Source organism: Hyperoodon ampullatus, assembly GCF_949752795.1.
Source record: "Hyperoodon ampullatus genome assembly, chromosome: 19".
Taxonomy (NCBI): domain Eukaryota; kingdom Metazoa; phylum Chordata; class Mammalia; order Artiodactyla; family Ziphiidae; genus Hyperoodon; species Hyperoodon ampullatus.
The window spans coordinates 41,066,087-41,091,579 of NC_136932.1; the positions used below are offsets into that span (position 1 = coordinate 41,066,087).

Consider the following 25,493-nt stretch of genomic DNA (forward strand, 5'->3'; position numbering starts at 1 on the left):
GTTATCGACTCAAATTCCTCATCCTTTGGCGGTGGCACCATACTCCTGGTGGTCCCAGGAGGCTCTGATTCCCACTCGCTCCAGCAGTGGAAAGCTGCCCAGGACCGGACATTTTGTCCCTGGGCTGGATTGTCCCTTCCGAGTGACAGGAGGGATCTGAGGCAGCCCAAGGTAAGCTGGGAGAGACACAGGCTCTGGAAGGTTGTTTTCTCACCTCCACAGCTGGGATCTGATTGCCATTTAGATGACAAGAGAACACCAGAGCCCAGCCATGGGGCCAGCTCGAGGCTTAGTGGGGGTGGGACCGTGCCCGTCCCAGAGATGATGGCAGGCCCCCAGGAAAGATGGATGCCAGCAGCCTTATGGGAGGCTCCCTTCACTTCCGAGCCGGGCCTCCAGACACCCGTCCCCAGCTGAGACCCCAGGTGTGGAGGAAGAGGTGGCCCGTTGGCTGGGTCTCCGTGGGGTGTGGGCATCATGGGGTCATCTTGGGGCATGAACCCCAAAGCTCTGCTACAAGTTGTAGTGGAAGGTTCGGGTGTCCTCAGGAGGGCAGGTGCCTTGGGCGTGGTCTTGCAGCTCTTCCTAAGTCTCAATGTGCTGTCACATTAGCCCAGTCAGGGAAACTGTCCAAGTCAAATATGACCCGTCCCCAGGTGTTGACGGCCAAAAATACACAGGTGATTCCAATGACGTTCATTATTAGTCCTGTTTTCATCTGGAAAAAAACAGGGTCAGAGTCAGCACCCTCGGGTCTGCCAGGCTGTCAGAACAAAGGTGAATGGGCCTAGGGAACCAGCACTCTGGGAGAAGGGAACAAAGGCTGTTTGCTGGGCCTCCCGTCCCCAGGCCAGGCCCTGTGCTCACCCCACCCCCCAGACAGAGCAACTTCGTGTCCAGTAAGAATCACCACTGCTAAAGCAGCCTGGGAAACAGGCAGGACAGGTGGGCTCTTCAGGCCCATTGGGACGTTTGGAAAACTGGGCCTCAGGGAGGTGAGGGAGTTACTGGAGGGGCCCGGGTCTGACTCCAGGTCCAGCGCTCACCCCAGCGCCTTCACTGTCCCACAGGCACGTGCTGGCCTTTCTAGGGCCTGCTCTGCGTTCTTTGGGTGCTCACTAACCATTGCTTTCACACCCTGTGGCAGATTTTTCACTAGGGATTGGAATTGAGTTTGCAATTCCTGGTTTCTGGGACCCACCCTCTGTGTGAGAATGCTCCATGGAGTCCCAAAGATACCCAGCGGAGGCTCTGAGTTAACTAACACCTGACTGGGCTGAGGGAGGGACCCGCCTTCCTGGCCTCCCCTGTTTGCCCACTTGCCTCTCCCCATTCTGGAGCTGCAGAGCCGCCCTCCTCCCACCGGAGGCTGGGATAAAGCCAAAGCAGAACTGAAGAGTTCCTCCTTTGGCAGCATTTGTTTCCAAGGCAGCATCTGCTCCCAGGCAGTGGTGTCTCTCCCCCTGCCTGCTTCCATGTCTGTAGACACCTCTGTCAATCTCTTTGGCTGTCATTAACATTTCCCCTCATCTCAGCCTTGCCCCTCCTGACTGTCCTCATGGGTTCTTACTAGATTGTGAAGTCCATCTTGTCCATGTGGGACTCCCACCCTCACCCCTTCCAAGTGCTCAGTGAAGGCTCCCCTGGTGGCTGCTCGGGCACTTCCAGGTGGGAGATTCTGTAACCCACCTCTCAGCTTTGGGAGACAGAACAGTCTATGAAATAAGAGATCATGTCAAAACAGAAGAAAAAAGCTGCATATAAATGCAAATAATGAGTTAGGTCTGGACATTTGGTCCCAAACTGTTTGACACCACAGGTCATTAATAAATGGGGCATCCCTCATGACAAAAGCATCATAGCTGATAGGAGTGAATAAAAGCGGCTGCGTTACCATGTCGGAAACCTTGAGGTGTCCATAGGAAAACACGATGGCATTAGGTGGGGTGGCCACGGGCAACATGAAGGCAAAGGATGAAGTCAGGGTACAGGGGATCATGATGTACAGCGGGTTGAGGCCAATGGAACGTGACTGGGGAAAAACACAGCACTACAACGTCACAGATGCAGAAAACAAAAGCTCCTGGGGACCATCACTCTGAAAAGCTTTTCCCTAATGTACTGTGTACATTCCCACCTCTGTGCCTTTGTCCTGCTGGCTCCTCTACCCTTTGCCACATCTGGATGATAACTCTGCTGGACCCTGAAGGCTAAACTTACTGGGAAGCCTTTCTGAACCCCCTCAATTCACTCAACATATACTTCTTGGGCACCTACTATGTGCCAGAGACCATGCTGGGCACTCCTGCAGCCCATGTGTGCACATGTCTGTCTGTCTGTCCTGACACAGAGAGAGCCTAGAGGGCAGGGACCACGTCTCTCACCTGTGGGTGTGCCTCTGTATGTATGTGTTTTTATACACATTTGGGATCATTTTGTGTATGAAATTTGGTATCCATCTGTTTAAAGCTTAAAATTCAGCCACATCTAGCACAGAGTAGACAGATGCTCATAAATATTTGTTGAATGAATGAATGATATAATAATTTGTAATGTCTGTCAATATCAAAATTAATAATCTATCACGCAGATCTACTGGCACATGAGAGCAGACACATATGCAGAGATGTTCAGTGCAATATTGTAACAGCAAAACACACAGGAAACAGACTCAACAGCCATCAATAGCAGGACGGTCAAATAAAATGCATATATACAAACAATGGAATAGTTTGCAGCTGAAAACAAGAATTGAGTAGGTCTTATGTGCTAACAATGGAAGGATCTCCAAGATATATGATTAGATTTAATAAGGTGCAGAACAGGACCATGGAATAATGCCATTTGTTTAAAAGGAGAGTGTTTGTGTCTGTGTGTGCATGTGTAATACGTCCAGAAAGATACCTAAGAAATTAATAACAGGAGTTGTCTCTAGGGAGGAAGCTAGAGCGTAAGGGTCTGTATACTCTTTGGTATTATTAGACATTTTCTGGCTATGTGTATGTATCACATTTTCAGCTTTGAAAATTACGTGTTCCCATTTTATGAAATAACCTTCAGGACTGTGATTTTTTTTAAATGGCTTGATAGTATTACATTGTATGAATATATGATAACTTATTTCACCAATCCCTGCTATTATGGAAGTATTTTTATAACAAATAATTCTTTGATGTGCATCTTTATAATATAAGCTTGTAGGCATCTCTGATGATTTTCCTAATACAGATTCCTGGACATAAAATTCCCAGAGTCCGGTGTAATCTCTTAGCAGTTGGGTTTTTTTAAATCCTTGTCACTTTATTTTCACAAACCTTATATGTTAAACCTTTCTATGCACAAAATATAAATATGTACATAATATTTTTTTTACCAATGGCCTCCAATTTTCTTTATTTTCACCACTGTCAGGAAAGTATTTTAGCATATACTTTTAATGTAGGGAGTTTTATTATAACATATATACATGTATCACTGTATTGATATATTCTAAACCATAGGAAAAAATAAATATTTTTTTTATTGGAAAAAAAAAATATTCCCAGAGTCAAAGGGTATGAGCAGGTTTCAGGTTATGGTTCCCATGGGTAAACAGGTCTCTGAAAAGGCTGCGCCAGTTACACTCCCTCTAGGAGTAACTGAGAGGAACCAGTCTGCTTCCTGGTTTCCCCATGGTGTATGCACCCCATGTGCCTCTGTGACCCAGCTGGGGGGTCACCACCTTCCCCTTGCCTGCAGGTGGGTGCTGAGGCAGGAGTGTGAGGTCTGTGTGGAATCTAACTCGGGGCTTCGGATTCTAGAAAAGCTTGTTTTCGAAGGGCCTGGCCACCCTCTCAGGTGAAGACCCCCATTTGACTAGTGTCTGGAGGTGACAAAGCCAGGCCTCTGCTAGGGGAAGGAGTCCTCACTATGGCACGACCAGCATCAGAAGATGTTCCTCGGCATCTTTTCACCCTGGGCAGCCTGCTTAGGGGAGGGGGAGATGGGCCACCTTGCTCTTTCTAACACTTCCATCTTCTCTTGGAATAAAAGGAGAAAATCACTTGGGTTTGCTTTTTATACACGTGGACACCCTGGCAACTGAATGAAAATTTACCAACTTCAATCCTGTGTTGAGGCCTTTGTAAGTCTGTCCTCCCAACTCCAGAATGACAGCCCCAGCCTCTCCCCGGCTCATTTTGCATCTCTAGAGGGTTTTCATAGGCCTCATCCTTCTTGACCCTCAGCACAAGAGTAGGGGAAAGAACTCGAGTGACGGGTTTGAGGATCTCACAACCTGAACTCAGGTCTTCTGACTCCAAACCTCGGTCTCTTTCTGTACCACCTTGAGGTTGGTACTGCCAAATGATGAATGACAAAAGGAAATGAAAGAGAAGGTCACATTCGAGCTTCCTGTAAGCTCTGCTTTCTTCTTAGTCCCAATTCAAAAACATGCTTACCCACAGAACACAGCTTTTTAGCCTGGCACTCAGCATCCCCATCCACCACCACCCACAGCCTCTCTGGGCTCAGTGCCCACTGATCCCCAATCCCTGAGCTTGCCAAACAAGGCTTCTGGGAGTTTTCAGTCATGCACTTCATTTCCTTTATGTGGGCTACTCCATCTTCCCAGAGCGTCCTCTCCCTCCCACCATTCCCAGGCTCCATTTCCCCCAAGATCTCTTCCTGGTGGGTTCCAGCCAATGGTGTCCCCCTGTCCTGCAGGCCTCCTGCTCACCTGTGCTATATTCTGAGAGACCCTCTATCATTCCCCCATGGCATCCTTGGTGTAAGCCCTGTCTCCCCAGCTTGAGAAATAATCTGTTACATTTATAAATAAATTTAGGGCACCTGGTTGTTGCTTAGCACTTTTGGTCAGCGTGGAGGATACGAAGAACAGCGAAGCATTGAGCACAGGCCCAGGGCCATCAAGGGCACACAAATCTGTGTTGGATCAGGGCTCAGGACCCAGGTCTCCAGAGCCTGGCCAGGCTTGGGCCCCTGATGTCACTGCCTCTCTAGGGACCCAGGATATGGTCAGCTTCCTATGAAATGATGACTAAGGGTCATCACCCCCAGCAGAGTTACTTACCATGGAGGCAAAGATGGGCAGGAACAGGGTGGTGGTAGCCACGTTGCTTGTGCATTCAGTGAGCACGGCAATGAGTGTGGACAAGATCAAGGTGATGGCTGCTGGGGACACAGCATGCAAGGGCTCCATCTGCTTCCCCATCCATTCTGACAGCCCCGAGGCCTGGGAAATACAGGGAGGGCAGTCACCACAGGGCTCGTGGCTCACAGTTCCTCCGGAGCCTGGAGGGACCTTCATCTGTCTCCAAAGAGCTCAGCCCATCCCTCACTTCTGATTCTCTCTCTCTGCATACATACCATAGGTGATCTAATCCATACCCACAATTTCAATCTCCATCCTCACTCTGCTGTCTTTTAAATCCTCATTTCCAGCCCAGCTGGTCTGCTGTCTGGATTTCCACCCAGATATCCCATGAGCATGTCAGACCCAACATGCCCCAACCTGAATTCATCTTCTGCTCCCCCTGGGCTCCCCAGCCCAGTGACTAGACTCACCTAGTGTCCAACCTAGAAGGCTAGGGGGTCATCCTGGGGTCTCTGTCCCCCTTATTTCTTATGCCCAGTCACCATGTCACCTAAAACATCTCATGTCCATCATCTCCTCTCTGTCTCCCACAGTTCTTAAAGCTCAAGAGAGTGATTTGAGCCAGAAATTGGAAATTTAGATTTGGGGCTTTAGGCTAAGAATAGATTGTCCAGGGAGAGACTGAAACGTGAACAAAGAAGAAGCCAACGACAGAACCTTCAGGAACACTCATATTTAACGGAGAACAGAGGAAAAGTAAACCAAGGAGGCAGGGCAGGAATAGTCAGAGTTAGAAGTAGACAGGAGAAAATGATGTCTTGGGGACCAAAGGAGGAAGGAGTTTCAAGAAGGAGACAGTGGTCCATGGAGTCCAGTGTTCTGAGCCTGTGTTAGATGAAGGCTATGGAGCATCTACTGGGTCTTCCCCAACCCCTGTCCGGCCTAGGCCTCCACTTCAGACATCCAAGAGATTTTTCCCAAGTGCAGATCTGACCAAGTTACTCTCTGGCCTCAACCCTTTAGTAGCTACCCACCACCTTCAGAATAAGGTCCACACTCCCTATCTTGACCCTCAGTGAAGTGGCTTCTGTGAGCCTCACCAGCCTTATCGTCTGCTGTTCCTCAGCTGGATATAACAGGCTGATTTCTTTACTCATGTGTCACTTCTTTCTGAAATGCTCTTCCAAACATGCCCCCCTCTCTAGGCTGTGAAATCCTCAAGAACAGGGACCATATGTCAATCTCCTCTGTAATTCCTGTGCCTGACCTAACACAGACATAATAGGAAGGTTTGATGACGAATGAATGAGTGAATGAGGGATGGAGAGGTGACTAAATGGATGGATCTGTTCATCAGAATAATAGTTGTGTACCCACTATGTGCCAGGCTCTGTCCTAGATGCTGAGGAAACAGCAATAATAAGATAGACCAAGTCTATGTATTACGCTGTATTCCTGGATAGATGGATGAACGGATGGACAGAGGAGAGCAGCACCAAGCATCCCTCCCTCTGGCTCATTTCTTCCCTATCAGGGAAGGGGGGAGGTAAGAAAGTTGCATTTTGGGGTGTTTTCCCCCAAAAGCTCTTCCTCTCCTCCTATGTCACTACATACCTAGCTAGAGAAAAAAAAATTTTAATTTTTTAGGCAGAGGCCCTGTCTTCAAGAAATGAACAGTTACATGGAGAAGACAGACAAAGAAACACACAGGCACAGGGCTGGGGTGCCGAGAAGGAGGGGTGCAGCAGTTCTCAGCTTCCCTCTTGGTGAAGGAAGGGGCCCTAGGCAGCCCACAGTGGAGAAGTTACCTCGCATCCTTTAGCCAGAGCAAAGCCACCCCCCAGGAGCAGCACGATGCCCCAGGGTACTTTCTCCTGGGCCACCTTCCAATTCAGCAGCGGAGGTGGATAAAATGGTGTTTTCCTTTCTGAGAAGAGATGATAAAAACATACACACACATACGTTGGGAATTCCCTGGCAGTCTAGTGGTTAGGACTCCATGCTTTCACTGCTGAGGGCCCAGGTTCAGTCCCTGGTTGGGGAACTAAGATCCCACAAGCCACCTAGCATGGCCAGGAAAAAAAAAAAAAACCCATACATAACCCAGAGCAGCATTAGCAGGCAAAAGAGATAAAACAGATCTAATGCAGGGAATAAAAGCCTGCAAGGACAATAAGTGCCATCTCATATCTGTAAATTAGCTAAAATTTACGGTAATCACTACAACACCCACTGCTGGTAAAGACATGATATGGTAAAGCTATTTATTATACACTCCTGTTAGTGTTATAAATTGGTGCAGTCTTTTTGAAAAGCAATTTACCAATACATTTAAAAAGTCTTGAAGACATATATACTCTTTTACCCCAGCTGCAATCACTGCTAGAAATTTATCCTAAAGAAGAAACACCCTCAAAGAAAAAGCTATATTCATGAAAACATTAATTCATAATAATGAAGAATTCAAAACAGCCAGAATGCTCCATGACAGGGGAATGGTTACAGCCCCCGTTACAATATAATGCCGTTATTAGAGAAAATAAATTTGAAGACTGTGGCAATAGCAGGAAATGTTTCTAGCATAACCACAAGCAAAAACATGAAAACAAAAACCAATAAAGAAACAGGATTGAAATTATGTGTGTTTTGATTATAGCCATATAATATATATGCATATTAATGAAGACTGGGAGGGAGAGAGAAACCCCCAAAATACTGATGGCATTATGGGAAATATGAAATCTCTTTCTGTTCCTGTTGTAAAATAAGATTTCAAATGTTTAAAAAGCAGAAGAGGAGATTTTGCACTAAACAACATGCAGAGAAGGCTTGGAAAATACGCTGTGCCCAGACTTTGTAATCTAGCCAGTCCTTTTCAACAGGGTGAGATGTTCTCCCTCCCGGGCCCAGGGAACACCATGGAGATCCTTTGCTGCCGGGGCCCCAACCCTGATGAATGGGAGGCCAGGACAGGAGCCTTACCTTCCTCAGTCTGGCTGCAGAAGTTGAACTTGGGCTTCTGCGAAGGCACAATGAATAGCAAGATGGCCACAAAGATGGCCACTGTGGCATCGGAGGCATACCTGGGCAGGGAAGAGCACATGGGATTAGCCCATCTTGGCTACACTGACAGTCATGCAACAAGCCTGCTCTGTGTCTGAATGCTCCCACATGAGGAAACAGGCTCATCTGAGTAAGAAAACTGGAACCCCATGGGGCTTCCCTGGTGGCGCAGTGGTTGAGAGTCTGCCTGCCGATGCAGGGGACACGGGTTCGTGCCCTGGTCCGGGAAGATCCCACATGCTGCGGAGCGGCTGGGCCCGTGAGCCATGGCCGCTGAGCCTGCGCGTCCAGAGCCTGTGCTCCGCAACGGGAGAGGCCACAACAGTGAGAGGCCCACGTACTGCAAAAAAAAAAAAAAAGAAAAGAAAACTGGAACCCCAAAGGCCAAGATCAGGAGGGGTGAGGTAGACTGAATCCCGGCTGGAAACCAAGACTCCCACGTTCTTGGCCTAGCTCTGCCACCAACTTTGAGGGGCTCTGAGCGGCTCACTTCCCTCTCTGTCTGTGTTGCTCCATAAGTGAACTTCATGAGCTCTTCTCAACCAGATTCTCTGGGATTCTGGGTTCACCAGGGTGACCACAAGGACTCTGGGGCCACCCCAAGCAGACCTTCAAAATGGAATAAGCAGTAACAGGCAGCAATCTCCCTGTCCACATCTTCTGCCCTTTCTAGGATATGCATGTTTCTCAACCTTTCATCTATTCTGACCACATAGCATCTTAGCCAGAAGAGAAACTTCATATCCCCCCTTTTGCCAAGTCTCTGTCTAAAGAAGCTTCTGGACCCCAGAATGTGTGTCTTCAGAGGGACTCACCCGGATCTGAAGAAAGATGAAAAAGGAAAGATGGCAGATCCGAGACTTGGAAACCAGAGCACTGAGAGCCCCAGTCCTAGCCCAACCGACCTCTCTCTGTCACAGCCTGGCTACCCTGCCAGCCTCCTGGGGCAAGAGGGGCCTCAAGGACACATCTGCGAGCTTGTCAGGAAGACGGGTGAGACGAAAATGAGTCCAGAAACCAGCAGCGTGCTCCAGAGCTGGATGACAGAAAAGGGGCAGAGCCACGGGGGGCGCTGTGGGGGGAACCACTTACTTTGTCTTGCCCTCCACCCAGGCGATTGACAGCCAGCCGGGCATGAAGCCGGGGTCCCGGGAGAACCACAGGCCGACCAGCAGGAAGAAGCAGAGAAGGACGTTGACCTCAGCGAAGGAGAGGGGCCCCAGCGTCCTGTACTCCGCCCACAGCACCTCGTGGGCAGCCTTCTCCTCACTCTTCTTCTCCAGCCCGCAGCCCCAGGACTCTTTAATACTAGAGAATGCGAAGACAAGAGGACGGCGGGGCGTGTTGGTTGACTCAGGGCTGGTTGAATGGAAGCGTGAACACTGGGCAGCAGAACATGATAGAAAGCCACACAGGGCTGCCTGTCACCCGGGGGCCCTCGAGCAAGTCCCTTCCCACTCCCCAATTCTGTCATCTGCCTACCGTACCTCACAGGACATAGTGGGGCAAAGTCTCTCTTTTATGGTCCCAGCATATGCCCCCAGGGTGCCCCCAGAAGAAACCTGAGATGGCACAGGTCGGGTGTCAGGGACAGTGGAGGTAGGAAGAGAGGATGGCCAGGAGGGTGGGAGGCTGAGCGAAACAGGGAACAGGGGATGGACAGGAGCGTCGGAAGCAGAAAGAAGCAGACCCGAGACCACTGCTGGCAAGGGGGTCCCGGCAGGTGCCAGTCGCCTAGAGACCGGCGGCTGCTGACATCTGGGGGTGGCCGTGAGAAATCTGGAACCGGCTCCAGGTGGGGCCGAGGCTCCTTCACATGCTCCGTCTTCCTCCTCCCACTGCGGCCTGGAGCTGCCTTCGATGGTACCAGGATGCCAGTCCCCATCAGCAGGTGGCTCAAGAGGACACAAGGAACAAGGACAGGTCCCAGCAGACTGGGTCAGGCAGGGACAGGGTGGGTGCTTGCCTTGCAAGGAGCTGACATGTAGGATTAAGGACACAGAAGACTCTGGGGCTCATAGTAGCTGTGGCTGAGGCAGGAGGGAAGCCAGCCAGGTCCTGCTCTTGGATGGACTCCCTAGGAACCAGTGCCCGTTGGCCAACACGCCTGCCCAGGGCACCCTGCAGGACTTCCCTGGGGAGTGTTGGCAGGAGGGGGCAGGAAGGAGGAGGGATCTCTGAGGAGTTATAGAGGGTACCTAGCCTTGGGGAGGGGCTGACTGGGACCACGGGCACACAGGATGCCAACCCCGAGGGATCCGCTGAGGATTCCAGTCACACGTTCCAGCCCCCGTCAGCCTGAAGGTGGGGGGCAAGGCCAAGAGGATTATCCCTAGAGAGCCTTCCCATGTGGGAGTCCTTCCTGGGACCCTAAAACAGACTTCCTAAGAGCACAGGGGTTAATGGAATACGTGCTGAGGTGCCGAATGCTGAAGCCAGGGCTGGACGGCAACCACCCTTGAGAGGGTGAGGGCCATGCAGGGCACGGGGCACAGCCTAGAGCAGGGACTCAAGGAGGTTGGGACACAGCTTCCCGCGGTGCTCAGGGGTTAGGAAAGGAAGTGGCGGTGATGGGGACTCAGGTCTGCACAGCCTGCCAAGATCTCCGTTCTGGACAAGGGGCAAGGACATTTGTCCTCAGGGTCACCTGCCAAGGACACCCTCCAGATCGTCCAGCATGGGGATGGCTCTGCTGGCGTGGGAGCTGGCCTCTTTGTCCTTGCCCCCTTGGCATGAGAGAGTCTGTGTTCCACCCACTACCGATCTGCTGCCACCTGTCATTCTCGAGACTCGGAGGCTGGACCAGAGGCTTCAGGCCTCCAGGATAAGGGGTGACTTTGGTAGCTGCCCAACCCATGTCTGATGCTGGAGACACATCCCGACACCACACTGGCTGCAGACTCTGGGGGCTGCATCATATATGCAGTTGTCCAGTGCTGGCCCCCTGCAGTGGTGCCCCCAGGCCTTCAGGTCCCTCTTACACTAAGTGGTTTCACATTCATCTTTGGGTTAATCCGTCTGGTGACCGCTGGGCTGGCACGAGATGCAGGCAAATGGATCCAGCTTTCCTGTGGGGGCCCTGGAAGCTGGGTGGGTGCATGATGAACTGGGTCAATGTGCTGCAGGAGGGGCACAGGGACCCCGAGCCCTGTGGCAGGGGTCCAGAAGAACCGTCATCCCTAACTCAGGGCTTAGCCTGGTGAGGAAAGTTGGGTATAAGCCAGCAGGAATATCCCAAGGGTCCTGGGTGGTCTTGGGAGGGTCTGTGGCTCCCTTGGCTGGATGTGGCCTAGGAAGCTGCCCATAAACACAGGAAGATACAGTTTTTCTGAATTAGGCTGGAGGGAATGACCCTGACATTGCTCTCCACGACCAACCAGATGAGGGATTCAAACTGTGCAGCCAAGCACCCATAGGAGCAGCTTCCCTTTCACATGGGGGCCCGGACACCGGGCAGGGTGGGGTGTGCACAAACGCCTACAGCTACCATTATGTCATCATTATGGCTGCTTTGATTATGGACAGAGATTTTTTTAACGGCACTTTTCAAAACAGTTCCTCCTTCAGGAGAAAACTTAACCAAAGTGCCCCTTTTTCCCATTAACTCACAAGTCTTCGTGCACGCTGTTACCTTTCAGCTCTGAGATCTCTTGGCCACATAGGCCTCTGTTTTTTGTTGGGCTCAAGCGCCATGTGAATTAAGGCACAGAGCACATGGCTCACAGCTAGGTACTTTATACTCCAGTGTGAGAGGGTCACCTTCACACCAGAGATAAGTTTGTGCATTTAAAAATGACAACAACATTTTGAGGTATTTGTCAGCCACACATCATGGTTTCTGTCCAAAGTCTGGCTGCTGTCAAGGTTGACTCTTGGTCAGCTGTGTGCTGGGAACTGGAAGGTAAACTTTGCAGAAGCTGTGCGCTGCTGGGAACATTGTAAGCATTCAGTAAATCTGGGTTTGGACTGATTTGGATATTATCAGGAGGTCTGCTGTGACCTGGCCTGACAGACACTGGCAGCCAAGTGGAAGTCTGTCCAGCAGTGTTGACTGGCACCGAGAACAAAGCTGCTTGTTCATTGCTTTGACGACGGCACACCTGCTCCTTCTCCCTGGGCTGGGAGCTGGGCCGGGTGTAGGGGTCAGAGAGGACTTACCGCAGGCCACAGAGGAGCTCAGGTCGGGGGAGGGATGGCACTGGAGCATGACTACAGGTGCCAAGGGGCAAGGCGTGGTGTGCCCAGGGAAGTCCGGAACGGCGAGCAGGCAATCCGTCAGCGTCAGAATGGGGGTGGGGGGAGTTGGGAAAGGTGTCGCTGAGGAAGGAGCATTTGAACTGGCCTTGAGGACTGAGGAGGTTGGAAGGTAGGAAGGCAGGGAGTGGCATTCCAGGAAGAGGGAAAAGCACGCGCAAAGGCACGGTGAGCAGCAGGGGTAGCGGGAACTGGAGGGCAAACTAGCAGGAGGTGGGGCTGGAGAAATGCTCAGGGCCAGACAGGAGGGACTCTCGAGCCGACGCATGGTTAGATCCTCTATTCCATAAGCATCTCAAACTTACTTGAATCTCATATAAATAAACCGGAGCCACAGCCAGGAGAGCAGCAGCATGATCAGCATATTAGGGAAGGCAAATCCAAACCAAGAGGCGAAGTTCACGATGTCTCTGCTGTCAGGAAACAATCTGAAGGGAAGAATGCTGGTCCACATCTCTGCCAGACACTGAGCTGCGGAGAGCGGGCGGGCCGGACCCTGCGGGCGGAGGCTGGGCAGCAGCCGGGCCCTGAGAGGTGGTCTGGAGCGGGGGCCTCCTCCTCCTGAAGTCCAGCCGCCCACACCCATCACTCAGCACTACCCCAGTCAAGCAGGGGCCCCAGAACACGGCCATGCACAAGGCAAACCTGAGGAGTGACCCACTGCCCCTCCTGGAGGTCCACACCCCGCTGAGAAGCTCATTAAAGGCACGGCCCTTCAGTCCAGAAAAATACACCTTGGTACACACATAATTTGGCCAACAGCTCCAGGGGGTCCACAGATGCCTCAGAACCTCACCCCGTGGGCTTCTGCAAGGGAAGCCCCCCCCTTAGGAAATCAAATCTCAAAAGCTTCCCAGGGTGGGACCAGAAGATGTTTCCTGGGGGCTGGAGGAGGGTCACTTCCACCCCCAACCCCAGGCACTGCTCCCTTTAGCCCAAGGGTGTCAAACTAGCCACAGAGCTTTTCCCATTCAGCCCAGAGGAACTTCAGGGCAAACCATAAGGCTGTCATTACAGAAAACACTCGCAGGAGCCAAACAGTCTGCTTGTTCGATCTCGAGTGTCTGCAGGCCCGCCCTTCTCAACTCCCCGCTGCCCTCCCGACCCCTGTCCAGGGTGTTTGTCTGCACAGGACGGGCACCGTCGTACTTCTGTTCCTTCCTTCTGTGCCCACTGCAATTTGTACTTATCTTCATTAACACATTTACACAACCCGCCAGAACTCTCTGGGTGTCTGCTACCCTCAGCTGCCCACGAGTATCCCATGGGCAGGGCCCAGGTTCCTCTCACTTCTGTGACCCAAGCGCCACCGGGCACAAGACCAAGAACAGAACTGGGTCCTCAAAGCCTGGGTCCCTTTGTGGCCAAGGCTGGAAAGTTCTAAACCACCCCATGGTCCACCTGGAGCCTCACAGGGGCACACATGCCCCTCAAGGGCAATTAGAGGGGCCATAGTGAAAGAGCCGGTGAGGCACCAGGTGACCTAACCTCTAACCTTTCTGGGTGTCATAGGACCATCGCCATTAACAACCGAGGTCGTGAGCCAGCCTTGAGGGGAGCATCTTTAGGGGCATCTATTTTCTACAAGTTTTAACCAAGGACCCCGCTTCTCGGATTACAGTGTCAATTCCCATGACTAGCTCCACGTTCAATCCACATTCCCTGTCTGAGTGAGAATCCTGAGCCCAGGAAAGAAAGGCAGGACTTGTTCTGAGCAGAAAGCAACCCGGTCTGTGGACATCAGCTCCCACGCTGTGGGGTCCTGAGCATGTGCAGGGAGGTTGCACCACAGAGGCTGATGGCAGCCCATCCTCTCACCCCTGCCAGGCGGCCCCCACCCCCATCCAGGCTCCAGGGCCCAACTGAAGAGGAGGGAGAGGTGGGTGGGCCCCTCCAACCCCATCCCCCCCCAACTATTGTCCCCAAAAGGCATGGCCAGGGCTTCCCTGGTGGCGCAGTGGTTGAGAGCCTGCCTGCCGATGCAGGGGACGCGGGTTCGTGCCCCGGTCCGGGAAGATCCCACATGCCGCGGAGCGGCTGGGCCCGTGAGCCATGGCCACTGAGCCTGCGCATCCGGAGCCTGTGCTCCGCAACGGGAGAGGCCACAACAGTGATAGGCCCACATACCAGAAAAAAAAAAAAAAAAAAGGCATGGCCAGCAACTCACTCTTGCATCTGTCCCAGGAGCACCACGTTGGGTCCCGTGCCGGTCAGGGTGGCAGTGCCTCCGATGCTGGCTGCGTAGCACACGGACAGGGTCATGGCCTTGCATATGTTCTTCCTGTCGACCTCCCGCTGCCTCGTGGAGGGACCTTCACAATTCTCTTGGCTCCCTGCAGTGGGCACACTGCCGTGGGCACAGTGGGGACCACCTGCCCAGCCCCAGCTCCTCACCCTGCCGCTGACCTGAGGACCCAGGCATGCCAGCTCTGCTGGCTCCCCGACCAGGTTGTGTCCCCCGCCTCCAGCCCAGTGCTCTTATCCGGCCCTACGTGCCCCCCGCAGCTGCGTCCCTCGGCCAGCCCCAGGCTCCTCAGCACTCCCGAGCAAAGTCAGCAACTTCAGACACACTCCTTTCTTTCCTGCCTCCTTGCTCTTGCTCACGCTGTTCCCTTCGTCTGGAGGGAGGGGTCCAAATCCATCCCAGATGTCCTCTCCTCCTAGCAAGGCCTCTCCCTTTTCTGCGCTCCCTCAGTGTCTGGCTAATGGCAACCCTTGGCCTCCCCCAAGTCAGATGAACTATCCAAGGGGCCTCTTGACTCCATCCCACCGGGCTTCACAATATGAGTGTGTCTGCTTCATCTCTGCAGCCCCAGGACCTGGCCCAGGGTCTGGCAATCAGGCTATCAGCACAGGCCCTGAGTGGCCCCACGCCGGGCCCTGGGGATGGGGTAGCGAAGAAGACAGAGAAAAACACAGGCACTCTCTGACTCGCCTGAGCTCGGTGCCTAGCGGGGAAGCAAAGGTGGGATGACCAACCCCAGTACCTGTGGGAACAGAGTGGGGAGGGATTTGGCCTGTTCAGAGGAGGCCTCCCTGAGGATGAGTAGGGCTAGAAGGGATTGAGGGGCATCCAGTAGGTGCTCAAAAGATACCCAAATGAATGATCAAATCAACACGTATTCATTTCTGTGATGGCGGGAACGGAGGGCAGGAACTTGCTATAAGCTCTGCTTAAGGATCTAACTTTTATGCACTAATCACATTCCTAAAACTTAGGAAAACAGCATCTTCTAAGTATATCTCTATGTGCCTGCGAAAAGGAGGGCTCCAGGAAGCAGGGAGGTGGCTAAAGCTGTTGGCAACAGAGGGGAAGGCTGCCCTGGCCAGGGGCTCACCTGGCAGCTCGCCGGCCTTGCCCTTGTCTGCCAGCTCCAGAGCCCCGAGGCTGGCCTCGGTGGCTGCACTCATGGCCTCCATCTGCCGCAGCACGGCCTCCACAAGGGGCACCATCATGGCCGTGGTGGCCGTGTTGCTGATCCACATGGAGAGAAAGGCCGTGACGCCCATAAAGCCCAGCATCAGCCTGCAGAGGAGGAGCAGGGAGGAAAGCCGGAGAATCCCCCACCCCCCACCTCTCACAACCCCTAGGGAGCAGCGGGGGGCTAGGTGCCCCCTGCAGGGATGCCAGGGGTCAGGGCCAAGGTGCTGAGGCCAGTTCAAGCTTGGGTATCCAGGAGGGGATTGCAGTTTTAGTGCCTGCCTCCCTCCCTCCCTCCCTTCCCTTCCTTCCTCTGCCTCTCCCCCACAAACATTACTGACATCTACTCTGCTGGCTACCGGGTCACCAGGCGGCCTGAGCCACAGTTGTGGTTCTAAGGCGCCCACCATCTAGCAAGGGAAGCACCAGCATCCAGTTTGTGCGGACCTAGTGTGGAGAATTGGCCCTAATATGACTTAGGGGTGCGTTGGAGCAGCCCTGCGTGCAGGCAGACCAAACTTCCCACTTCTATCTAGAAGATTCCCACCCTCCCTGACCCCACTTCTCCCCTCATGAGTTCAGAAGGGCTGTGTGGAGTCAGCCTTCAGGGGTAGAATGAACCGGGGAGGGCCCTGGGGAGGTGGGACCTCCTTCATGGCTGATCCCCGGCCCCACCTTCCTCCATTCACACTCTTTGCCGCCCTCCGCTCTGCAGTGGACCAGATCCACAAACAGGATTCAGAAAACGTTCCCTTTCCGTGTAACACCCCACCTTCCATCTCTGTGCCACCTGTGTCATCTGCCTAGAAAACTCCTCACGGTCTCTCAGAGCCTTCAGGCAGCATCCCTTCTCTGTCATCTCCTTGCCAGTGCGCACCAGGTAGGGCTGACCACACCCTCCTCAGTCTTCTCTAGGACACTTCTCGCTGGCTGGATTTGAAACTGTTTCCATGTCTGCTCTCTCCTTAGCACGTGAGCAGGGAAGGTCTGATTCTTCTCCATGGGTCCCGCACACCTGGCACAAGGCCAGGAGAAGAGGCGCTTGGGAGGGGCAGTTGGCTAAATGGAACTCCACCTCTTGGTCCCCACGCCCCTCTGCAGTCAGGCTCCCCCCCAGGGCCACTAATTTGTTTGCCTGAAGAAGGGTCTCGGGGCTGCACTGCACCGGGCTTTAGCTGGTATCCATGCAGGTAGACCTCATGGACCCATAAGTACATAGGCTGGGATCCAGGCTAGGATGAGGGCCAGAGTTCACATGAATGAGGCTTCAACATGATGCTCCGAGGCACCAAGGGGGCCTCGACATACAGGCCGCCCCCAGCACAGGCAGTGCCCTGGGCAGCTGGAAGCCAGGCTCGGAGGAGGAGCCAGGTGACAGGAAGGAGCAGAGAAGCGCATGTGAGCGCCCTGGGTTTGGGAGCAAAAGGCTCCAGCACATTCCAGGTGAGGCCCCCCCGCTGACAGAGAAAAGCCAACCACTCAGAGGATCCTGAAAACAGGAACTCTGAGGCCTCACATTTCTAGAAAATGCAATGGCTTCTGATTTGACCCTGTAAACCAATCATCGGAGGGGCTCGGGTGACAGGTCGGAGAGTCACAAAGCCCTCACTCCAGGGAGCTGAGGCGCCAAGCGTGCTCGGGTGGGCCGGGGCCTCTGTGTGCTCAGAGCCCAGCATGGCCCTTGACGTGAGGACGTAGCAGGAGGGATTTACTGTGAGCTACCAACCTGCCTTCCCAGGGCTGGGCTGGGTCACGCCATCATTTAGGGAGCACGTTGCCTCAAAAACAAGGTGCGTGCTGAGTTCCCAATTAGAGGGGGCAAGGCCCCATCAGGCCCGGTCCAATCCCCATGTGACGTCAGCAAACCATTTAACCCCTCTCTGCCTCAGAACAGAACGTGGGTGATGGGAATAATCCCCAACCCTCAGAGGTGCGGTGAGAGTCAGATGAGGTGGTAAATAAGCCCCCGGTATCATGCCCGGGGCCCTGTGGGCGCTCAGTACACCCAGGTGATTCTGCTATATCAACTCCACGGCTTGGTTGGAATGGCCTGTGACTGGCAGGGGAGATCTTGGAGAGGGGTGAGACGACTGAGTAATGGGGGAAAGGTGGGGCAAGCAGCAGCTTTGCAGAGGGAACAGATGTGCCAGCTTCTGAGGGATGACCTTTCTGCTTCCCCCTGAGCTGGGTAGTTGAGCCATCTCTTTCCTGCTTTCCCCACAAAGCCCCTAGGGGTATCAGGCATGGTTTGATCCGGCCTCCACCCACCCAGGGGTCTGCCTGGCTGCAAAGCCCAGGTAAGGCCATGGCCAATCCTTGCCTGTGGGTGATCTGGCCTGTGCCACACACCCCTCCCTGGCCCTGGGGCCTACTGCAGAGCCCTGCGGTAAGAGAGAGAAGGGGTAATTACTGGGCAGGCTTGGCCCCCACCCAGAGGAGCGTGCGCAGGGCGATCCTCTTATGCAGGTTCCAGTGCTCCACGGCCACAGCCACGATGAGGCCGCCCAGGAACAGCATGTTGGTGTCCTTCATGTACTGGATGCACACCTGCAGGATGGCATGGAAGCCCCATCAGGCCTGCCCCCTGACCACACACTACTTGGGCTCAGGGTCACCCAAGTCCCCAGAGATAGGCGAGCAGAGCAGATGCTGACTTCAGGGCAGCTTGGAATGGGGATGGAGGGGCAAGGGTATGTCTCTATGCCAGAGAGAGCCCACAAACAGGGTATTACCTAGTCCCCCAGGTCCTAGGCAGCTCAGAGAAGGGCTCGGAGAAGGAGCCACTGGGAGAGAAGCAGGAAGCCACCCGGATGCTCTGGGGCTGCTCACCTGTTTGGAGTCCAGAATCTTGAAGAGCGGGAAAAACAAGGCAGGCATGAGGGCAGTGACAGCCAGAGGGATGACTTCTGTGCACCAGTAAATCGCCATGAGGATGATGACATAGGCACACCTGACAAACTGAAGAGACGGCACTGAGGCCTGGTGAGCCACTGCTGCCGTGCTCCCCACCCAGAACGCTCGGGACAGCAGGGCATGGACTGTCAAAACAGGGTGGCATGTCAGTGGGAACCCCTGCTTCCCTGCCCCCGTCAGCACAGCCTTCCAGGTTCAGGACAGTGAGGAGGGCACAGGACCCATCATCAAGAGACTCCTGCCCCCTGCCCCCCAGCTGTGCGGTCCTGGGCAGGTCTCTCACCTCTCCAAGCCTTGCATCCTCACGTCTTCACAGGGAAGAAGAGGGGGGAAAGGAGGAGAAGGAGGAAAAGGAGGAAGAGTGCAAGTGGGGGGAAGGGGAGGAGGAGGAAGAAGGAGGAAAGAGGAAGAAGAGGAAAAAAAAGAAAATACTGTTTTTGATGACCCGCTCTACAGATTAAATCATCTTACAAAGTAAGTGCAATTCTTAGGGAAGGCTCCCCAAAGCACATCCTCAAACTCTTGGTATCTCTGTCTAATTTCCTTCTCAAAAGGCTGCTCCAACTTTCTCGGCTCCCAGAAATGTGTGTTGTAAACCAGCTCATTCAGAAAATGGCCAGCACTGAGTATTTTCAGGGTTGTTTTTTATTATAACTGAGAACATGGTCTTGGTGTCTATTAGCCTCTCTAGTTACAAGGGTCTCAAGCTTTACTGTTCGCATTTAATCTTGTGTGAACTGCCTGTTCACACCCTTTAGCTACTTAGCCACTGGGATCTTGGCTTTGGAGTGAGACAGACCTGGGTTTGGTTCAAGTGCTCGCAGCCCTGGCCCCTTACTCACTGTAGGACTTTAATTCTCCGTCTCATCGCCTAATAAAATAGGGATAATAATGCCCGCCTCCCTGGGTTGTTTTCTGTTTCATCAGCATTTTTACTATAATCATTAGTAACCACCCAGCCTCTGCCTCTCCCTCATTCCAGCCCCCTCCAGTTTAATCAGCCTCCAAAACCTATAGCTTCTACCCCCAAATCTTCCTCTTTCCCTTCTTCCTTCACCCTGTGGCCCTGCCTTTGCTCAGGTCACATCTTCTGCCTGCATCACTGCCACTATCTTTTTTTTTCCCGCTGTTTTATTCACTGTAGTTTTTTTTTTTTTTTTTGTAATCGAAGTATAGTTGATTTACAATGTCGTGTTAATTTCAGGTGTACAGCACAGCTATCTTCTAACACCATCTTTCCACTTGCATCACTCCACACTGCTGCTCCCTCTTTCTCTTTTTACAAACCGGATCATATCACTCCCTTGTTTAAAAGCCTTCCTTTGCCTTCAGGACAAAAGCCAAATGCCTGAGCATGTCTTGGGAGACCCTCTGTGATGGAGCAGGCCCTACAGGGCCCTCCAGCCACATCTCCCATGCCCACTCCCACCCCGAGCTCCTGAGACCCCAGGGCGCTGGTGAGAACTGAGGCAGATGCTCCGCCTCCCACAGCTGCTCTCACACATGACACCGTTCCTTTGGCCTGGAGTGAGTGCTCGGGGCTCAGTTCACCGCTGCCCCTAGTCTGGGTCTGTGTCCTTCCTCTATGCACGCCCCCACCCGCAGCAATTAGCACACTGGGTTGGCATTATATTTCACCCACCATTGAACACTGAACAGTGGAGTGAGCAGTGGGGGGCAGAATCCTGTCACTCGGCATCCAGCACAGGCCTGAAACCCCGGGGACACTGCAAATGCTGATTAGAGAAACGGACCAGCACAGCACAGGCTGTGACAACACTGCTGGGAAAACGTACCTGCACACAATCACTGTTTATCACCACCCGAGATAACACATATTATATGCATGGAACGTCACACAAAGGCTGAGACATTCTTTGTCTGGATTATCAGACAAATAACTGGTAACTGGTGTTATCAGTGATAAAAATAAATCTTTCTTCCGCAGCCCATGAGAACCCCAGGACACCTCCCTACTGTCTAAGGCAGGGTTTCTCAGCCTCAGCACTACTGACATTTTGGGTTGGTTCTGTGTTGGGGGGGGTGGGGGCCTGTCTTGTGCGTGGTAGGATGTTTGGCGGTATCTCTGGGCTCCCCCCTGCTAGAGGCCAGTGGCACTCTCTCCAGTTGTGACAAGAAAAAATGTCTCCAAACTTTGTCAGATGTGCCTTTGTTGGGAAGGAGGGGAGAATCAATGCTGGTTGAAGCCTCTGGGCTCAAGGCAGGATAGCAACGTGGTTAGAAGACCAGCCTTTGACACCGGGCAGGCCTGATCAGTGTCCGCTATCTGCCATTGTGTGGCCTTCAGTTACGCCTTCTCTGGGCCTTGGTGTCAAGGGAGAGAGAGGTAGGAATGGTCCACTGCAGGGGGGGCAATAAGAGGGTGTGCTGTAGAGAATTTTAAAACGGTAATACTGTCTAAAACTCACTCTCCTTCCTATCATCATGTGAGAACAATTCCCAACAATGTCTTTTTTTTTTTTTTTTTGCGGTATGTGGGCCTCTCACTGTTGTGGCCTCTCCCATTGCGGAGCACAGGCTCCAGACGCGCAGGCTCAGTGGCCATGGCTCACGGGCCCAGCTGCTCGGCGGCATGTGGGATCTTCCCGGACCGGGGCACGAACTCGTGTCCCCTGCATCGGTAGGCGGACTCGCAACCACTGCGCCACCAGGGAAGCCCACTCTCCTTCTTCTTATCATCATGTGAGAACAATTCCCAACAATGTCTTTGATAAAATACTCCTCCCACTCCCAACCCTGGCCCCTCCCCCTGCTTGTTTCATGTCCTCACCTGTAAATCGAGGATTTAAAAGTACCCATTCTTAACATATGGCACACAGAAAGTGATTTTTTTTTTTTTTTTTTTTTTTGCGTTATGTGGGCCTCTCACTGTTGTGGCCTCTCCCGTTGCGGAGCACAGGCTCCGGACGCACAGGCCCAGCGGCCATGGCTCACGGGCCCAGCCGCTCCGCGGCATGTGGGATCCTCCCAGACCGGGGCACGAACCCGCGTCCCCTGCATCGGCAGGCGGACTCTCAACCACTGCGCCACCAGGGAAGCCCGAAAGTGATTTTTTTTTATTATCTGAACTTAGAAGCGGTAGGTGACACGTGTAACCAGTTTTCCCGGGACAGTTCCTAGAGGCGCCAGAAGTAACCAACAGAAAAGACAAAGGCTAACTGCCCTCTCACCTCCATGCTCCTCTCAGGAGGCCCAGGAGGTGCCCCATCCCTGAATACTACCAGTCAGCAAACTTGACCCTCCCTCGTCTAGAATGTTCCCAGAGTGTTGTGGAGCGAGCAGAATAGGACAGGCAACCTTAGAGAAGCCTGAGGCGGGGTAGGTCACTGTGAAGAATGAGATGGATTCTACCTGCAGATGGGAGCCCGGTTCCTGGTCAGTTCAGAGCCTTCCCTGCAGCTGAGAATGTGGCCGGAGGAGCACTTCAAGCTGAGCTCGCAGTGGACAGTGGGATTTAAAAGTCCACACCCAGCACAGTGGAGAGCACATAGTGGGGCTCAAAGAATACGTTAAGTGCACAACTGAAGAAAACCATGGCTCATTATTTACCTAATTATTAACGAATAAGGGCGTCCATGACATAGTGCTTAATGGAAAATTGTAGCTAAGAGAACATACTGTGTGTGTGTCTTATGGGATTTGAAAGTCTTTTCATTTTTACTTTATACTTCGCAGACTTTAAAAATAAGAATTTTCACATAACTTTAATAACACAATGAATCTATTTTTTAATTTAATAAAAAGCTTTTTTTTTTTTAAAGAAAGAACCCAGAGAACAGGCAGAAAAGTGGAACAGAGATGAAGACAGGAAGGAAGCAAGGTGCAGGAGAAGAGTAAAAGGAGAAAGCCTGCAGGAGAGGGGCCCGGGCACTGGCAGAGGGTGACATGCCCTGGGAGTCGCTGCCCGGCTTGGACAGTGCCGCCCAGGCTGCCAAGTCCTCGCCAGCTTCCCCGCTGCTCTGCCTCCTGCCCTGGGTTTCCTTGCAAACTTTGTGGCCGTGGGTGGGGACGGGGAGCTCTTCAGTGGTGACCAAAACACAAGCGCACAGGGAGAGAACAAGCAGACAGGGTTCTGGCTCCCAGTCACCTGCACCACTGGGAGAGAAAGCACATGAAGTCAGCCCCTGGAATGACCTTTACTGATATCTCCTCTTCCCTCGCCTGATCCTCACTCCCAGGGCAGGTCAATGACATGCATACACAGCCTGAGTTGGGGGTCCCAGCTCAGGGCCACCTGTGTGTGTGGGGATGGGAAGGGCAGGAGTGGGGCTGGGGTCTCAGTCATACTCTTCCGGAGCAGGAAGGTCAGCAAAGCTACTATAATTAGTCCAGGGAACACCACTTCCCACCAGCAGAACTAAAATCACAGCTCTCCTGCCTGGCCCTCCCACAGATGATAACAGCCCCAAATCTTTTTCTACAGAGGAAATATGGCCAATCACAGTTGGTGTGGAAACTAAAGAACCACTGTAGTTGGATCTACTGTCCTTGGCCCATCCAGGGTCTGTGTTCAGCCCACCCAAGGGCTCCTCCCAGCCTCCCCGTCCCCCATCCTAGGAACCAGCATAATCTCTTTTGGCACCTAAAGCCATAAAATGTCAACAACCAAACCACCTTGCCCCGTCGTACAGACGAGAACACCAAGGCCCAGAGAACGCAGGGGCTTGGCTAAAATCACAAGGATGGGGCTTCCCTGGTGGCGCAGTGGTTAAGAATCCATCTGCCAGTGCAGGGGACACAGGTTCGAGCCCTGGTCCGGGAAGATCCCACATGCCGCAGAGCAACTAAGCCCATGCGCCACAACTACGGAGCCTGTGCTCTAGAGCCCACAAACCACAACTACTGAAGCCCGCATGCCTAGAGCCCGTACTCCACAATAAGAGAAGCCACCGCAATGAGAAGCCCGCGCACCGCAACGAAGTGTAGCCCCTGCTCGCCGCAACTAGAGAAAGCCCACGTGCAGCAACGAAGACCCAATGCAGCCAAAAATAAAATAAATAAATTTAAAAAAATAATAATGATAATAATAAAATCACAAGGATGGGTGAAAGGTGGATGTCCAGTTCTCTCAAAGATTGGCTTCCCAATACCCCAGTACAACCCCATTCCTCTAGCACTGCCCTCAGAACATCCCCTAAAGAGCTCCTCTGTTTCCCAAACCTGCTTGGGCTGGGGGGAGCTGAGGTTTCCTGTCTGAACTGAGAGTGAAAGGTGGAAAGAGGGAATGAGGCAGGAGCAGCCAGCAGCCAAAAGCCTTCAAAGGGCTCGGGCCTCTGCCAAACAGGCCTCGCACTGCCCAGCAGGGCCTGAGCCAGGGCTCCCCGCACCGCCCCCACCCCGTGGCCAAGGCCATTCATTCTCCGCTTCCCTCCTGGGAGCACCAGGAGGCCAGGGCTTGGGACACGGCTTCCCAGAGACCCTGCGTCGTGCCACCCAAGACGTGAGCTCTGGGACCGTGTCCCGCCTCCTGCCGCCGCCACAGTGGGCAGTGAGCAAAAGCAGGCCAACCTGACCTGCCTTTCAGCTGGGGGCAGGTTTCTGACTCAGCTGTGGCTCCCCAGGTTTCAGAGCTGGAAAGAAATGTGGATCATAGACAGGGAAACCGAGGCTCAAAGGAGGGCCAGAGAGGGACAAAGATGGCACTCAGTGTTCACTTAGATGATCTTTTCGTGTAGGTCCCCGACTGGCCTCGGAAGCCCCAAAGGAAGAGACAGGAGAAAGAAGGGAAAGACAAGCCCCCAGGCTCCCTCTTGGTACAGGTGGCACTTGGGGGGCCTGGGGACCGGGTTATGCACTCTGGGGAGATTCAGAGCCTATAGAGGGGCTGTGTGGCCAAGATCGGTGCTAACTTCTGGGTTTCTGTGCTTGCCCAAACAGTTCTTGCGCCCTGGGATCTGTGAACCCCAAGATCCATGCCTGTCAGAATTCTTTGCAGGGCACCTCCCATAGCACCCGGAGCTCCTGAGCCTCCGTGCCCCAGGGTAGCCGTGCCCGCCCCCAGGAATCCGTGCGCTCCACCTAACGCTCCCGGGTTCGGTGTCCGCTGCTGGGCACCCGGCGCCCGGAATCCAAGGGGCTGCCCAGAGACGCAACTGACCTTGGCGGGCATCAGAATGATGAGTGGCAGCAGCAGAATCGGGGTGACGAACAAGATCACGAAGGACTTGAACTTGGAGACATAGCTCAGTGCGGAGGCCATCGCGGAGAGGGAGTCTGGCAGGAGAGGCGAGAGAGGGGCAGCCAGTAGCTTCACGGGCTTAAGAAGGGGCCGCAGTCCAGGGGGTTGGAGGGGGCGGCGGGAACTCCGCCTCTCATGGTGGGGCCTCCCCGCGGCCCCGGGGCAGGGCCAATCCCGCGGGGTCGGTGGGACAAGCCTGCCCCCAACTCTGTCTCCGGGCGGAGGCGGGCGGCGCCCACGGACTCCAGCGCTTCGGGCGGGCCCTCCAGGAGTGGTCTGGGCCCTGGCACCTCCTGGCTCTCCGAGACTTTTCTGCGGTGCACTAGACAGGCGCGCCCGCGGACGGCCAAGCGGGAGTGATCGGTCATTCAGTCTGCCGGCTTAGGCGTACGGCGCCCCCTCTGCATCCGCACCTGCCCTTCCTGGGCCCTGCCGGGGTCCCAGGTGAAAGTCCCTAGCGGTTTCTGAGTCTTTCGGATCCGTCTCCCCAACCTCTCCCTCCTTTTCACCTGGTTATTCCTGCCCCTCCCACTCCCACCCCGGAGGGG

General features: G+C 53.6%; 1 protein-coding gene across 4 annotated transcripts; it reads right to left on the reverse strand.

Annotated features, from left to right (window-relative positions):
* Nucleotides 1–592: 592 nt before the first annotated feature.
* Nucleotides 593–24,966, reverse strand: SLC13A5 (solute carrier family 13 member 5; the record flags this gene model as incomplete). Of its 4 annotated transcripts, none has more annotated exons than XM_079725185.1 (12): nt 593–718; nt 1,895–2,032; nt 5,072–5,233; nt 6,904–7,022; nt 8,078–8,178; nt 9,251–9,466; nt 12,718–12,840; nt 14,580–14,745; nt 15,751–15,887; nt 18,244–18,380; nt 18,663–18,791; nt 24,865–24,966. In XM_079725185.1, 12 exons carry the CDS (start codon nt 24,964–24,966, stop codon nt 593–595), a joined length of 1,656 nt encoding a protein of 551 aa, XP_079581311.1. The 4 variants fall into 4 exon arrangements, with proteins under 4 accessions (XP_079581311.1, XP_079581310.1, XP_079581312.1 ...); XM_079725184.1 differs by having other exon boundaries at nt 15,751–15,938; XM_079725186.1 differs by lacking the exon at nt 18,663–18,791 and having other exon boundaries at nt 15,751–15,938.
* Nucleotides 24,967–25,493: the final 527 nt, after the last annotated feature.